General features: G+C 43.1%; 1 protein-coding gene across 9 annotated transcripts in view; it reads right to left on the bottom strand.

The window, feature by feature from the left end:
• ehbp1 (EH domain binding protein 1) overlaps positions 1-17,115 on the bottom strand; it is a 133,322-nt gene that overhangs the window by 45,236 nt on the left and 70,971 nt on the right. For 6 of the 9 annotated variants that reach the window (XM_076104148.1, XM_076104149.1, XM_076104150.1 and 3 more), the window contains exons 14-17: positions 16,929-17,063; positions 16,678-16,719; positions 16,090-16,236; positions 2,209-2,356 (exon numbers count right to left, since the gene is read on the bottom strand). In XM_076104148.1, the coding sequence (XP_075960263.1) occupies positions 2,209-2,356; positions 16,090-16,236; positions 16,678-16,719; positions 16,929-17,063 (472 nt within the window). The remainder of the gene's footprint in view (positions 1-2,208; positions 2,357-16,089; positions 16,237-16,677; positions 16,720-16,928; positions 17,064-17,115) is intronic. The other 3 variants (XM_076104157.1, XM_076104154.1, XM_076104156.1) reach the window with 1 other exon arrangement.

The following is a 17,115-nucleotide window of genomic DNA, read 5'->3' as shown; positions in this document are numbered from 1 at the left end:
GGTACTGAAGTGTGTCTGTGCAGGAGTGTCTACATCTAACTAATACATCTAATATATAATCAAACTCGTGGTATAAAAAAGGCAGCAGACTAAACTCGAGAAACAAGCAAATATCTGACACACAAAGTGAAAGCGAGACCCTCTGTTTAATTCCCCTCATTCAGAGATCTGTTGCTTTTTCTTGTTTCGGGATAAAAGAGGCCGAACAAAAAACAAACCAAAACACCACAAAAAACATGAAAGCACATATTCCATTTAGTCTCCTGAGGGGCTCGGTAGAAACAACAGCGTCTCCACATTAGGAACAAAAGAAAACCCATGCTAGAAGAAACTCAAATGGAGACCTGAGCAGCTCTAGCTGCATGGATAACCCACCATGGATTAAAACAAAACAATCAGCAAACAGCGTCCGACATTGGGAGCTCCCTCCTCTGCTATTTACTACTTGGTGGGTAGAGAGGCCGAGAACAAAGAGAGAGAGCGATAGAGAGAGAGAGAGAGAGAGGAGAGACAGAGAATCAAAATAACAGCATTTCCTGTTTTTTTTTCTAATTTGCTTGCTGCGATGCGAAGCGTGCTCGCAAGCGCCGTTCCTCCTGCGTGGCTGGTTGGGGCCTAATTAATGGGGAGGCCATGGTGATGGAGTTTGGAAAGTTTCACTTGGAGGGGGCAGCCCGAGCTGCATTAAAGGGCCGTGAATGGTGTTGAGGGGAGAGATGGAGGGAGAGAGAGAGAGAGAGAGAGAGTGTGGGGGCTAGGATTAGCCGTTCTGCTCGGCAGGCCTTGTGTATCACAGCCAACAGCTTTTCTCTCTCCTCCTCGTCTCTTGTTCCGTTCTTTTCCTCCAACTCCATTTTTAATGAGATCAACAATTAGTCCAATTCAGAAAAGCTGAAGGAGCAAATAAATCAAGTGCAGCACTCCGTTCTGTCCCCGCTGCCGTTGGTTCTGTCGCTGATCTCACTCTTCTGGTTGTGTTGAAAAGTTTTAGATTTGTTCGCTCGTCTCAGGAACCCGCCGCTCTCCAACCCTGTCACCTGAGATTTATCAATTAGTTGATCGACAGAGGAATTATTTTGATGATCGATGAATCCTTTGAGTAACTTTTGAGCAAACATCCTCTGGTTCCAGTCTCTAAATCGTGAAGATTTTCTGCTTTTCTCTGTTTTTGCGTAAAGTGAGAAATTCAGGATTTTGGACTCTAACATCAGCCGTGTTTCTATTTAATTTGAAACTTTGGAAAAGTGACAAAAAAATAAGTGTGAATCAGCCGTGATTTCATCAACTTGTTAGGAGCAAATAGACTTTTGTCAGAAGTTGTTGCTGTAGGCTTCACATGTATGTAACCAGCCAGTAAACACAGCAGAAGAAGAAACAAAACAAGCGTCCTTTGTCTGCCTATTTAGGACGTAATATTTAGCTTTTCACATTTCCAGACCAAACCATTGATTGAGAAAATCAGATTAATCGATGACAAAAACTATTGTTATGAGGTCGTGTCTCAACGTTCTTCATATCAAGAGCACTCTTCACTCCTCGATCACAGTTACACTGCTCACACCCTTCATCACCTTCTACACTCATTTGCATGCAGCGCGGCCGATCTACCTGAGCTGAACAACCTTAAGACGGGTGTAATGTGGAGGAATCTGAAACAAATGAGAGAGTCCTAATAACGGTTATTATCATAATATCCCCAATTCCAAGGAAATGGAAAGCAGTGGGAAGCGCACGCGGCGGCCATCGCTACCCCTGCAAGCCATTATTAGAAGTGTTTGGTATTTGGAGCATAATTTGGCCGCACAATGTGTTGTGCTGATTAACAATTACCGGGCGAACGAGAGGAGGGAGGAGTCGCCGGGTAAATTGCCGCTCTGAATACGAGGGTGCTGCATTTTTTAGACCCGCGGCCGTCGTCAAAATGGCATTTTTGTTTTTCTCTCAGAGGATTAGGCAGAACCCCTTTAGAGAGCATAATGGAAATGTGGGAGTCGTGTAGCATGTGTGGATGGAAAGGAGTGTGTTTGTGTGTGTCGACAGCATGCTGGTGTGACTTTTTCTTTTGTCCTTAATGAGTGTTAGTGAGATTTATGATTGTTAGCAAGTGTTTGTGTTAATATGAGGCCTCAAACTCAGGAAGTATATTCATGAGGATAAATAAAATGTAAGAGTGTGTGTGTGTGTGTGTGTGTGCGTGTGTGCGCTGACCTCCAGCAGGACTAGCTTTGCTGCCCTTGCCTCTCTCAGTGCTGCACGCGTCCAGGCTCATGTCCGACATCTTGACTCCGGATCGAGCCTCAGCGATCAGCTGCCTGGCTCTTTCTCTCAGCTGTCGTCGCCGCTCTGCGTCACGCTCCTACAGACACACACACACACACACATAAAAAAAGAGTTACAGTTACTCTTGTTCAGGTACAGGTGAACGGCATCCAGAGAAGAAATCATGATGAAATAAATCCATATTCTGAGATGAAGTGTGAGATAAACCTCATAGTGGCTACTTGTCCATGCGAGCCAGAAGTGTTTTAAATAGTAAGATTTCAGCAAAGATGCACGTGTCTGTGTCGTGAGGATAAATGAGAGTTGGAGAATTCTGCACGAGTTGTTTGTAAGATGATGTTTTGATATACGAATGGTCATTTTATTGGATTAAGTATTCCTTTAATATCGTGCATCTGTCAATACAGAGTCTGATCTGATACTTACATTTACCTAAATATTTATCTGACACACTGAAATAACAGCTGTAGCCTCCTAAAGCCGGCCGACTTTATATTTCTAAACATATTTCATACAAATACTGACGGTCCTGATTCAAAGCTGTACATTTGATGAGCTTAAATTAATGATAACTTATATCTTAAGATATAGCTTTATATCATTCTATCAATGATAATACAGTTTCAATGTGATTATTCCATTATGACTACTTTATGAATGCACACTGTCGATAGATAAGACACTTTACTTCATTTACACACATAATAAAATGTTCAACCACCACAACATACATAATAAGATGCTTTGCTATCAACATGGTTGAACACATCTTAGTGCATTATGTTGTTAGGAGTGTATAGACACACACACACACTAACATCATCTTGGCAGTAGACATACAGTATTGAGCCGTCACCATCACAGTAATGGCAGAAATGCCATTTTCAGGCCGATCCAATCTGATCCTACTGATAACACAGGCCACACACACACACACACACACACACACACACACACACACACACACACACACACACACACACACACACACACACACACACACACACACACACACACACACACACACACACACACACACACACACACACACCTTGATGATGTCAACTGACAAACACTTAACTGGGAGCAAACCAAGCACACACTCACATGCACAGGCCGCAAGAACAAGCGGTAACCAGGTTGAAATTCACACATGTCCAAGGAAATTTTGATTATTTGATTTACAGCCAAATAAGGGACACGAAAAAGAGGTATGCTATGAGTGAGATTTAAGGCTTTGTGACGAAAACAACAGAAGTTAAGAGGCACACAAACTCCACCTTGTACTCGTAAACCTAAACACACACACACACACCTCCACACTCTAAAAACTCACCCCCCACCCTCCCTCCTCCCAAACATACACAACCACATATGACCCAGGGGAGAATGGAAGCTGCATTTCTCTGTCGCTGCTCTCCCTCCCTGTGGTTTCCTGTTAATCAGGCTTCTCCATATTGAGGCAGGTTTTAGGGCTGGCCCATTGAAGCCGCCATTTATCCATTAACAAAACAAGCAGCGCCCGCTAATGAGCTACATCTCACCATTTCCATGTCAATTGTTTGTTTGTAGCCATTGTTAGGCCGGGACAATGGGGCTGTATTGTAAATGACAGCAACCCTAATGCACTCTGTGTTTGTGTGTGTGTGTGTGTGTGTGTGTGTGTGAGAGCCTGTGTGTGAGAGCCCAAGGGGATGCCCACAGGGAGAAGGGAACACACCTTAGAGAGAGACTGATAAAGAGAGAGAGGGAGACAGGAAGAGAGATAAAGAGAGAGGAGAGGATCGAGTTGATACTGATTGTAGAAAAGTATTGAGTGTCAAAGCACAACAAAACTTCTTCCCCTGCAGTCACTCAGCACAAATCCAGGTAACAAAAAGGAGGGAATTATTATGTGAAAGTAAAATGTGAGTTGTTCTTTTCCTTAAACTTTCTTTGTTGGTTTAAGCATCACAACTAAATTACCTGCAGCATGCTTTATATCCACAAAGAGAGCTCCATGGCTCATTATTAGGTTTAGGGGACTGACAGATCAAATAAAACAATTACAGCCTGTTCACATTAACGATAACATCCAATAAAAAGGCTAGAATACAGGACCAGGGTTTATAATACTAGTACTACTAGAGCCGCCGTCTGCCTTCCAAACAACAACATGCTCGACTCTGCAGAGCCCTGAAGTCCTGGTGCTGAACAGTTTATTCAACATTCATTAATACTGAACAACAGACAGAGATTCCTCACTTTATAGTTCAATATCGTTGGTTTTAGCCAATAATAAAGTAAATTATCATCAGTGGAGCGGTTGGAATTAAGTATGTGTTGAAACAATAGAGGACCTAAGATTGACCCCTGTGGAACACCATAGGACAGGCACTCCTTGTTTTACTGTTTCTATGAACTACTTTCTATCAAATTGGTAGATTGGTAGAAACAAGCGGCTCAAGAATGGTTTTCTTTAGCAGGATCTCAACTATCACATGTTTTAAAATTGAGAGGAAAGAGCCAGAGGACAGGAAGCAGTTCACGACAAGAAACATGCTACAAAAAACTCACTAAATACATCTTTGAAGAAAGTTGCATTTGTAGGTTCAGGTTTCTAATGGCTGACCAGGGTGGGGTACTAATCACTGAGTCAGATGCCTCCAATAATACAGCTGGATTGTGGCAATTTGTCATGACATTACAAAATTAATTCAGTCTTTCCTTCTTCTTTATACTGCCTGTGTCGTTTTCTTCCATTATGTCTTTCCATCCTCACTTCCTTCTGTCTTACTGTGTTGTCTATGCAGGTGCCTCCCTGCTGTTATAAATGTAATATGATAACCAGTAATGTCACTGATTGCCTCCTGGCTATGGACTAGTTCCGATATCCAATCTGGCCTTTACAGATATGGATACAACTACCAATTTAAGTGTGCCTGTGTGTGTGTATGCATGTTTATATAAAAACACACACACACACACACACACACACACACACACACACACACACGGCTCAGGCCCCAACATACTCCAAAAATATCCAACTGCATTATTGTTGTCGGCCATTTTGGGGACAGGAAATGGGAAATTGACTTTGCCTATCCAGAGGCTAGGATTAGCGCTGTATAGAAAAAATGCATGTGACTAGCGCCTAGCTCGGTCAGCTACAGAGCCGCTGATGAGAAAACATGAGAATGTGTTTGGAGGGAGAGACGGGGAGAGGGAGACGAGAGGCCTTTGTTGTTGTGTAAAGAACAATGTTTGACATGATCTGGGATCAAATCTTCCCGTGGTTAAGTATACTCGTGTGCTTTAAAACTGGAATATGTGTCCTTTGTAGATGTATCACAAAAGGCACAACAGATTCATCTGTAGGAACTGAAAAGGACAACTTGAGATGGAACAAATGTTTTGGTTTTCACCAAACAAGACAGCTAGCTGGACACAATGCAGAGTCAGCATCCCCAGGAGCTTTACTTCCATACATCAGTTCAGGGAGTTTAAAATTCCACCTCTTTGTCAAACCAACTGTTACCAACACTGACATCCCAACTACATCTCTTTGTTCTGCAGGAACACGATAGCTCAGAACTTTGCAGGTCCACCGGAGAGACTTGCTGACCAAGCGGTGATGAAATGCCATCTAGTGGGCGTCACGCTAAAACATACGTGATAACCACGCTCACTATTTCCATTCTGGAAGGTGGCGTCGGATATTCTATGCAACAGGAATAATAAACACACAGCCCTTTTTATTTGGCAGCACAGGACGCTAACAACACAGTGGATGTAAAAGCCACAAACCCAGCCAGCCACATCGCTGCATGATCAAAGCCAGCAGCAGAGAAAGCGTGTCAGCTGGTGGTCAGTGGGCAGCGCTGCTTCAAGAATGGAGACTCAAGAGAGGGAAGAGACGTTCCCTTTTTAAATGGAGACAGCGAGAACAATTGTGTTCTGTGTCTTCCATCGACTGCTGGGAACCTCCAGGGGGAAGAGAGGCTAAACGGTTGAGTGCGAATCTGAGACAGAGGGCTCCTCTGTGGGCACTGGCGTCGGGGTGAGGACCCCTTCTCCGCTCTGGAAGCTCTCTTTTCTGAGCAGGTTGTCGCCTTGGTTGCTCTTTTCTGGGCGAGGAGAGAAAAAAAAAAAAAAAAAAAAAAAAAAGAGGGGAGGGAGGGCACGCACCACTGGTCATGTACAGAGACCTGGCGTGGGCAAAGCGTGATGCCACACACACACACTATCTAAAAGGGTTTGCCAACCTCCCAGATAGCCAGCCAGTCTGGCAGCCAGTCATGCAGTTCCAGACATTTGTCATGACAGGCTAATTCACAGTCAAGAGGTGCTTTAGGTCTCTATCTTGTCCACACACACACACACACACACACACACACACACACACACACACACACACACACACACACACACACACACACACACACACACACACACACACACACACACACACACACACACACACACACACACACACACACACACACACACAACCAATCACATAGCTGTGTAATCACACACTCAAACACATTGTTTCAAATGCCAGAATGATGATCCGGACACGCTGCAGGTAGAACTTCATTGAAAGCCGTCCGTCCACAACAACAACAAACACACAGCAAACAGCTACACAACGTGCTTGATGTGTATTTGTGCATGAATTAATAAATAATTATCTTCTTAACATTCCCAACTAATCTAAAACACGAACACATGTAAACATATATTGGCTTTTCCTAAAACCATACCAACATACGTCTACCTTCTGACAATCGATACGAGAGAGAACTGAGCTAAAGATCCCAAACTAGCTTCCTGGTTAGCGTAGCCGTTAGCACAGAGACTTATCAATATATTTAGACATTCTTGACTAATTAAAGGTCTCTGTTGCTCCAGTTGAGGGCTTCATACGGCTGGTTTTCATCACACTGCACTGATTATCAGTTATTCAGGTGTTGAGGCCTCATAATTAATATTTATATCTTAAACAAGCCAACAGTTGAGTTGAACATTGTTTATGAAACATTATCCTTGTTGATGTAGTAATTATTGTAAAAAGGTCTAGAAAGATGATTGACAGTGGAAGAGATTAACAAACAGCAACATAATATTTGTGTCAGGAAGCAACGGGGATTATGGGAAATGTGGTCTTCTGTTTGAAAAGAAACACTACAGAAGCTTCCTATTGGCTCAAATATTTGTGTATTGTAATTATACCACAAGGTGGTACATTTTAGAAACAGAGCGAGAGAGACAGAGACCATGTCCACACTAGTCCGTCTTCATTTGGAAACGCATATGTTTTGCTACGTTTACACTGAGCGTCCACACTATGCCGGTGTTTTCGAGCACTGTAAACGGAGGAGTTTGAAAACGCTCCCGAGGATGGATAAGTTTGAAAACTCCGGGGTTGCGTATTCGTGTGGACGGGCAAAAACGGATAAGTTTAGAAACGATGACGCCCACACCCGCGTTCGCTACTTGATTGGTTCTTAGCAGTAACGACGTCTCCTTCCCTGAGTCTATCACGTGACCCTTACCCGGAAGCAGAGAAAATGTAAAGGAACAAAAGCAGTAATTGCTCTCCATTAGGACAGATAGTTAAGCCACCAGCAGAGCTACGAGTGAGAACAGACAACAACAAAACCGAGGGAACGAGTGAGCGACGTGTGTTAACCACATTGATGGACCCATAATCTAGTAAACCTTTATGTGTAAGTGTTGATTTTAAAGTGAATTTGATGTGTGTGAGAGAGAGATAGAACAGACCTGCAGCTCTGTAACTAAGTCTGAAAAATAAAACTTCTAAAACTTTCCACGAACTGTCTGTTTGAGTTCATAGAGGAAGATTTTAGAGAAGATCTTAAGTATCAAACACGACCTTTCATTATTAAAGACTACTTTATTACTCTGTCGTATTTTTTTTAACTAAGCAACCAATCTACTTCCTATTTACATCGACACCCGCATGCCCAGTGTACGTGAAGAGTCACGTGATATTCGTTTTCAGGCGTGTTAGTCTGGAGATCAATTCGAAAACGGTGCTGAAACGCTCGAACGGAGATCGTTTTAGTTTTAAAACTCCGTTTTCATTTAAAAACGGAGTAGTATGATGTAGCAACAGAGGGGGAGAGCGAGGGAGGGAGAGACAGAGAGAGAGAGAAGGGGGAGAGAAAGAGGGAGAGAGACAGAAAGGGGTGAGAGAGAGACAGAGAGAGGGGGAGAGAGAGAGAGCGACAGAGAGACAGAGAGAGGGGGAGAGAGAGAGAGCGACAGAGAGAGAAAGAGAGAGAGAGAGAGAGGAGGGGGAGCTTATCGGCTGGCTCCAGACGGAGTGCATGGATCAATGGGCGTGCGAGGCCCACAGCGATCAATGCATTTGATAAAGAATTAAAGAAGAGCCACTGTACACGGCTATCAAAGAACCAGGACACGGCCTAATTATGATTCGACGGGTGCGTGCCCATGATAGGGGTCTGTGTGTGTGTGTGTGTGTGTGTGTTATACGTATGCACATAAATATAAATCTGAGAGATGTCAGCATGGAAGTGGTGTGGAAGTGCAGGTTGTGTACCCGTGTGTGTGTTTGTGTGTGTTCAATGAAATATCTCAAAAATAAATACTTAGGTACTTTTCATTAAGATGTTTTATCGTATCATTGTGTTGTATGACTGTGTGTATTCTAATAAAGGCCCAAATAAATGTGCCATTCATAGCCATGGCATTAGTTCATATGTACTTATGCAAATAAAAAAGATAAATAATATTTTGACACCACTGCATGCAAAAAGCACAGCACACACACACACACACACACACACACACACACACACACACACACACACACACACACACACACACACACACACACACACACACACACACACACACACACACACACACACACACACACACACACACACACACACACACACACACACACACACACTTTCATAGAGAATATTGTTTGAACAAATATTGAAGTGCAGCGTGCGTCACAAATGAACAGAAACAAAAAGGTGTGTGTCTGCAAAATCAAGCTGACATTTCTTGAGCAAATACTTTTGTTTGTGTTTGACATCTGAGGTTCTGTGTAACTGTGGTGTCCTCAGCACTGTGTGTGTGTGTGTGTGTGTGTGTGTGTGTGTGTGTGGGACAAGGGTACACTTGTAATGTAGGACAGGTAGAACAGGTAGAGTGGAGCATCGAGACGACTAAACACAAAACACACAGAAAAAAGTCAGAGGAGCTCGTCACTCAGACAGATGGGAAGGTTTTGCCCTTTAAAAGAGAGACAGGATAATTACTGGAGAGAGAGAGAGACGGAGAGAAAGAGAGTGAGAGACAGAAAGAGAGAGAGACGGAGAACATGAGCTGAACTTTGTGACGGCGGGTGACAGAAAAAAAACCCACAGGTAACTTGTAACTGCACAACAGTCTTCACTCTGAAATAAGTTCAGAAGAAAGTGTGTAAACCTGCATTCTCTCTAGTGTCCACCAGGGGGCGACTCCTCTGGTTGCATAGAAGTCTATGAGAAAATGACTCTACTTCTCTCTTGATTTATTACCTCAGTAAACATTGTAAACATGAGTTTATGGTCTCAATCTCTAGTTTCAAGTCTTCTTCAATACAGCATGATGTTCATTTAGTACATTATGGTGCATTTAGAGTCAAACAGACCATAAAGCAGGATGACTGCTTATATAAAGTCTATGTTTGAACTTGGCCCCTTTTGTTTTCCAGGAAACTTCATCTTCATCTCATCTTCATCACAAACCTCAAGACCGCTCCTACTGACAGCATCCATTCAGACTGCATGGAGGTCCTTGAGGTCACAACTGTCCACGGGAGTTGGTTTTAAAATTATTTTAATGACGTTAACGTTTAAGTGACAGTTTTACAGCTGATATCTTGAACAGTAAAGAGATAGAAAATGAGCAAACAAGAGAAGCTAACCGTAATGTGCTTATTTCTTCAATATGCATTAAATAAAGTATTAAAGTGTCTCATTGATCTGTAACTTTCCTAATGTTCACATTTCTTCAGATGCAGTGGAAACAGACATTTTGTTTCCGACCTTCTGAGTGAAGTTTTGGGACTATTTGAGTCACACACTTTAAATTAAATTAGCTCTGGGATTGTTTTACAAATAAAACGAGACAGAAGGAGAGAGAGACCGGGGCTACAGCGAGGACGTGGACAACATTTGACACTTCTGCTTTGTCAAACGTGATCACGAGGACTCTGATAAGTGGACAAAGAGAGCAGAGAGAAAGAGAGAGAGGTACATGTGTTCATAAGAGCTGTGTGTGTGTGTGTGTGTGTGTTACAACTTTCCTCTCTGATGGCTTGATCAGATCTTGTGATGCAATTGAGAGAGCTGTCTTTCTCTTGCTCGTTAACACACACACACACACACACACACACACACACACACACACACACACACACACACACACACACACACACACACACACACACACACACACACACACACACACACACACACACACACACACACACACACACACACACACACAATTTAGAGACTGCCTTTGATCTCCACTCCAGCCAATTCAGCCACGACACATACCCACACACTCCAACACACACACACACACACCAAAGAAACTGCCCACCAAACTATTTAGTTTCATTAGGCGCTGATTCTTCAAAAAGAAGAGAGAGAGCAGGAGAAAAGAGAAAGAGGAGGAAGAGAAAAAAGGGAGAGCTGGCAGAAGAAAGGGACGGCAGCCACATTAAAATGAGACCTGCAGAAAAACTGTTACTGCAGAGGGAAAGTTGAAAAGGAGAGCGGACAGGAGGAGGAGGAGAGGGGGAGGAGGAGGAGGAGGAGAAAAGGACAAAGTGTGGACTAAATAGGAGGCCATATTTGCATCTTCAAAATAGACATGTTTGAAATGCTCCTTCACTGGTGCATTTCTCTAATATGAATTAAATCTTCTTCTTTTAATACAAACACAAAAAATCTACACTAAGAATATTTGTATTCTGTAAAGAAAGATGATCAAATGTGAAATTAATTAAATTTCAATAACAGACTTCATTTAAAGTACTCTTAATTTGTTTGTTTATTCTATTGTACATTTTCACATGTTTATTTCTTAAATGGCGTCTCGTACTATTGCACTGTGTTGATTTGTTTGCAACAATCAAGTCAAATTCCTCGTATGTGCAAACGTACCGTTTCTGATTCTGATGAGATGCATGTATTTTAGATTAGGTGTTTTGGAGCAGGTACACTCACAGCGTTCTTTATTTGTTGCCTTCTCAGTTGCAGCTTTTGGATTATGAAATATAGTTATAATAATGGGAACATGCCACTCTCACATGTATGTCAAACTCTCAACACTCACATTAAACTCCTGTTTCCTCTGTTGGGATAAGTTCACTTTCCCACTTGTGTTTGGGGCCAACAACGAGGTAACAAGTAGCCTGTTAACAGTGTGACATATATCTCTTATAATACACACAGAGTCACTCACAATAAAGACGCCACTAAAGGTGCTTCTCATTTTTGGGGAACCTTGCCGAGGTTCAGCCGAGGAGTGCTTTGTTTTGTGACTCGAATGAAAGAAAGTGAAACGAGGACACGAATGCAGTCAAGTCTGGATCAGAGCGACGGACAGCAGATGACAACACCCACAGGTCACAACAGCAGAGACCCAGGAGTCTCCTCCACTTCTAAAGAGGAGGAGAGAGAGAGGGGGAGGGGGGGGAGAAGGAGGCGGTCGGCAAAAATCAAACGAGACCCAATTATAGGAATCACAACGAGTCAGTGAGCAGAGGGAACTCTCCTACCTGGAAAACACCGAGGCATGTGCGTGCACACTCTCCGACGCACACTCTCAAACCAATGTGCACAGGTGCTATATAACTGCACACACACATTTGTTTTTTTACACACACACGTATACACACAAGGGAGCAACAACACTTGCACACAAACACACACTTCTTCCCAAAACCTAGTGTGGATCCTGATAATTAGCCTGGCCAGGCCGGTGTGAAATTACTGTTCTCATCTGCTAATGGATGAGAAGACCTGAAGCGAATACACACACACACACACACACACACACACACACACACACACACACACACACACACACACACACACACACACACACACACACACACACACACACACACACACACACACACACACACACACACACACACACACACACACACACACACAAGCACACAAGCACACAAGCAGGCTTCTTCTTTTAAAATAATAACAGAGGGAAAGACTAAAAGAGCAAAAGAAAGACAAACAAAAATTGGGTTGTTTGCAATAAAGTCTGGATATTTACTGATTATTGACCCGTCTGGCTGCTGTGTGAGCATCTGCACTGTGACAACTCATATGTCGTGAAGGCCACCGATGAGGAAGAGGAACTATTAGTAGCACTGCTCGTCCATTAAAAAGACCACAGAGAGAAGGAGGGACAGCGAGACAAGATGGAGAGAACAGGAGGACGAGAGAGAAACACACAGAAACACAAAGGACACGGAGGAAAAGAAAGAAAATATGGTTTGAAAAAAAAAGAGATGGAGACAAAAAGAGAAAGTGAGTGAGAAGACTGGGAGGGAGAGGAAGAGAGAAAACTGAACCTGTGACCTTAGATGAAAGAACCAGTCACTGTGGGCTACAATTAGGGATGGCAGGAGGGAGAGCATAGGTCAAGAGAACAGGGCTCCACACACACACACGCGCACACACACACACACACACACACACACGCGCTACAGTCATATTGCTGTCAGACTGTTTAGCTGTTCATGTGTTTTTATTCATGCATAATACATTGTAGAGACCTACAACTGTCACCAGTTGTTCTTTTAAATTGATCACATTTAACGATAGATCATCAATATTAAAATAAAGACGTGATGTTTTTCCTGTAAATGTAAAGATGTCACAGGAGATAACAGTAGAATTATCATCCTAACACTTCTCTGTAATCTGAATATATTGAACCTTTCTTTGATCGTTTTCAAAGTTGAAACACAACTGTTAAGTGTAATTATTTCCTCAGGTTTGGAAATGAAGAACAAGGATAAATCAGAGGTTTACATTACGAGATCAAAGCTATGGAGGAAGGTGTGAGGGAGCTGTTTGCACAGGTGCATGATGGGAGAGAGGGTTTATTGTCCACTTGGTGACAGAATTACTTCTTATAAAGAAATGTAGAAATAGAACAGGAGTAGAATGGACATCTAACTGTATGACGTGGTGATCTTTCGATGTTTGTTCTGTCAGATAAAAATGAAAACTTCTACATGTTTTAATAAGAGTTTAGTTAACAGATCTCAGACTAACCGATTTGTCATTTGTGCTTTAAATGCTACACAATGCAGCCCCTCCTCTCCCTTACGCCCAAATCATTCTGTTGGCCCCACATTAGCCACTTCCCTGGAAGAATGATGCCTGCTTTAATTGAATTAAATTATACCTTATGCATGCTAAACCGCAAAGCACCTACTTAGACGGATGGAGAGTTAAATGGGAAAGGCTTGGGCCTCTACAGCTGATAACACGGACACACACACACACACACGCACACACACACACACACACACACACACACACAGACACACACACACACACAGGCTAATCAAAACAAGACATCAAGTAATCTAATCTGAATCACTAACAATTATCAGCACATTGGCCTCAAGGCCAGTCGTATTCCTTTGATCAATGTTTTCTATTAAAAAAAGTGTAAACAATTCAATATCTTCCTCTCGCCCCCTTCCTTTATGTGTGTGTGTGTGTGTGTGTGTGTGTGTGGGTGGTGGGGGGGGGGGGGGGTTGTTAACCAATTGTCCTTGGAAATGAGTAAGGAAATCAGGAGGAGAGAGGGGGGGAGCGACGGGTTTGTCTGGATACTTTAAGGAGCTAATCTAAGTGAAGTCGGCCATCTTGCCGCACAACAAGGGACAGAAGAGGACCTTTCTTTTTTTTTTTTTGTCGCCAAGGAAATATAACTGCAGCTTTGAAATACTCTTTTAATTTGCCTTCTTTCTCTGAAGACGTTTTAACACCACCAGTCCTTCGAGGTTCCTCATTTATTTTCCTCGAAGATTATGTGGAAACGGTTATTCCCGCGGCCGGACACCAACGCACACAAACAACACACTCATGTACGCAAGCACACACACACACACGTACGCAAGCACACACACACACACACACACACACACACACACACACACACACACACACACACACACACACACACACACACACACACACACACACACACACACACACACACACACACACACACAGTAAAAAGCATCTAATTCAAGGGCATATATCTCTTTCAGGATTCAGGCAGCAGAATGCGGCTGCTGCCTTTCAGATATTTCATTACCAAAGAGTATTTATTTCATTTTCACCCTCAAATTCGTTGTCGTCACAATTCTCACAAGACCCCCGTCCCTTTCTCTGGAACATTCGGAAACGTCACCGAGGACTTGACAACAGTGCTTTCCCAGGGTAAGTCCTGGTCCATCTGTGTGCCCCCCCCCCCCTCCCCCTCCTCCTACTCCCAGTATATTATGTTCAGTGGACCGTGCTCGGTTCAGAGCTGCAATTTCACTCATGTCTTCTCTAGTCTAGTTTGCTTCGGAACAGCAATTCCCGGGCACCCTTTTTTCTTACCGTGAATGTACTTTTGCTGACAGGTGTGTGTGTGTGTGTGTGTGTGTGTTCAACATTTACTCAGTGTTCGGGGGAAATTGAGGGGGCAGCAAATTTAGTCGGGATGTCGTAAAAAATGGTGCAGAGTCAAGACGACTAAAACTGAAAGAGAGAGAAATGTTTAAAGAGAGAAGAAGGGAGTCCATCCATATTTCTTACCGACATGTTCAGGTTGTGACGTTCAGCACCCATAAGAGAGTCTGAGCAGGAAGTTAATAAGGAAAGAAACAGTCTCGACTCCTTCTAAAGTGTTCAACAAAGTGGACTGCCAGAGGATGAGACGGGGCTTTTCCAGCGCATTGCAAGTGTAGCGAGCAGCGAATAGCGAGCCGTGGAAGTGACAAGGAGGGTAGCTGAAGAGGCTGCTGGTCACTCTATTAGCTGCTGCTGCTGCTGCTCCTGCTGCACACTGAGGCGACGCTGCACGGCACCGCAGTGCACACGGAGCAAAGAGGCAGACAACTCAAACTCAGGACGGCCTTCACTTAAGCTTCCTTTATACTCAGAGTATGTACGGAGGCCTGTGAGGAATCAAAAAGACTACGAGTGAAGCCACATATGAACACGGACTGTAGGTGTAACCGGCAAAAAGCCATAAACCAACCTCCAGTATGATGAGTGTTATGGCCATAACTTTTGGACACTTCCTGCAGCCATGTGCTCTCAATCGCCTCCAAAACACAACAGCAGGTTTAAGTAAAAATCAAATAGATTTATTATCCAAGAAGCATAAAAACAGTTCCAAACCGAATCACACTACTAATAACAAAACAAACCTATATATAAAATGAAATGTGAGATCTTCTGCTGGCCACCGAGGAGGCAGACCAGCCTCCTGGGTGGCTCGGATTGGAAACCTCACATTTCATTTTAAAGCCATAAACCAACCTCCAGTATGATGAGGAGGGATTGTAATTATCTGTAAACTCATATTAATGGACTACTTTACTGCCTTTATACAAGCCCTGTAAAGAAGTAAAGTAGTAAATGAGAGGAAGTATCAGAGTAAGGATTGGCAACGGTTTTCAGTCACACACACACACACACACACACACACACACACACGACTTACATCACAGACGCCCGTGGCCCTGTTTGGTGCCGTGGCGGCTGAGTTGGGGACGCTCTTGTTGCCGGCCTTCATCGCAGCATCTCTGCGGGCCTGTTCCAGGAGGAGGCGGGCTCTCTCCTTCAGCTCCTCCTGACGAGACAGCACCTTCTGTGTGCAACAAAACACACAGAGCTCTTATAACACGGCGTTCTTTTGTGAGAATAGAGTAATGGGAGACTCTCACATATTATTTGACTCTTCAAATATGGGAATATGAGTATTTCTAATTCATCTTTACCCACCGGGGTCTTGTTTTTGTGCGATTAATTTGCACGTTAATGTATTTTTGTGCTGTTTTTGTCATGAATACTTTCACACAGAACATGAAATATTATGCGGCAAAAGAGCAGCATACTTTAGTCACCAATCACAAGTTAAGTTGCACTTATATCTATGAAACGCTGAACGTAGTCCAAACCAAGACTTTTATTACTCCCAGATCCACTCCTGCTGTTCTTACCTTTCACAATAAAAGCCCTACACATAATACACTGGCAGTGTTTTTAGCATTTTTGTGTCATTTATACATCACTTAAAATGTGTACTCACCTTCTCAGCAGGGGGGCTTGATACAGGGGCAGGTGTCGGCTCCTTTGAAAGACAAAATACCACATTAACTACAGGTGTGTGAGAAAAAATACCAAGTTACTGGTTCTATATTAATAATATATGTCTGGACTGGTTTCCATTCATCTATGATTCTTAAAGAAATGTACGAACTTGTGTAATTTAGTCAATAAGTGACATAAATGATCAATGTTTGACCTAGAGTAGCATGTTTTCTTATTTCCTGTTTGTACCGTGAGCAGGTGGGGGTAGAAAAGACAAGTGGATCTAAATGTAGGAGTCGGGTACACGTCCCCCATGATGAACAGGACTTTATGGGGCCAGCCTACAGCTCCTGACTGGGTCCAGTGGTGTGGAGAGCATGACGGCTTTGACAAGAAAGCAAAAACACACCTGGCTTAGAATTTTATCTGCCAGGTA

Source organism: Anarhichas minor, unplaced genomic scaffold, assembly GCF_050575085.1.
Source record: "Anarhichas minor isolate MPS153535 unplaced genomic scaffold, ASM5057508v1 ptg000029l, whole genome shotgun sequence".
Taxonomy (NCBI): Eukaryota; Metazoa; Chordata; class Actinopteri; order Perciformes; family Anarhichadidae; genus Anarhichas; species Anarhichas minor.
Note: the sequence above shows the minus strand (reverse complement) of the source record. Positions and strands in the feature narration are given on the sequence as shown.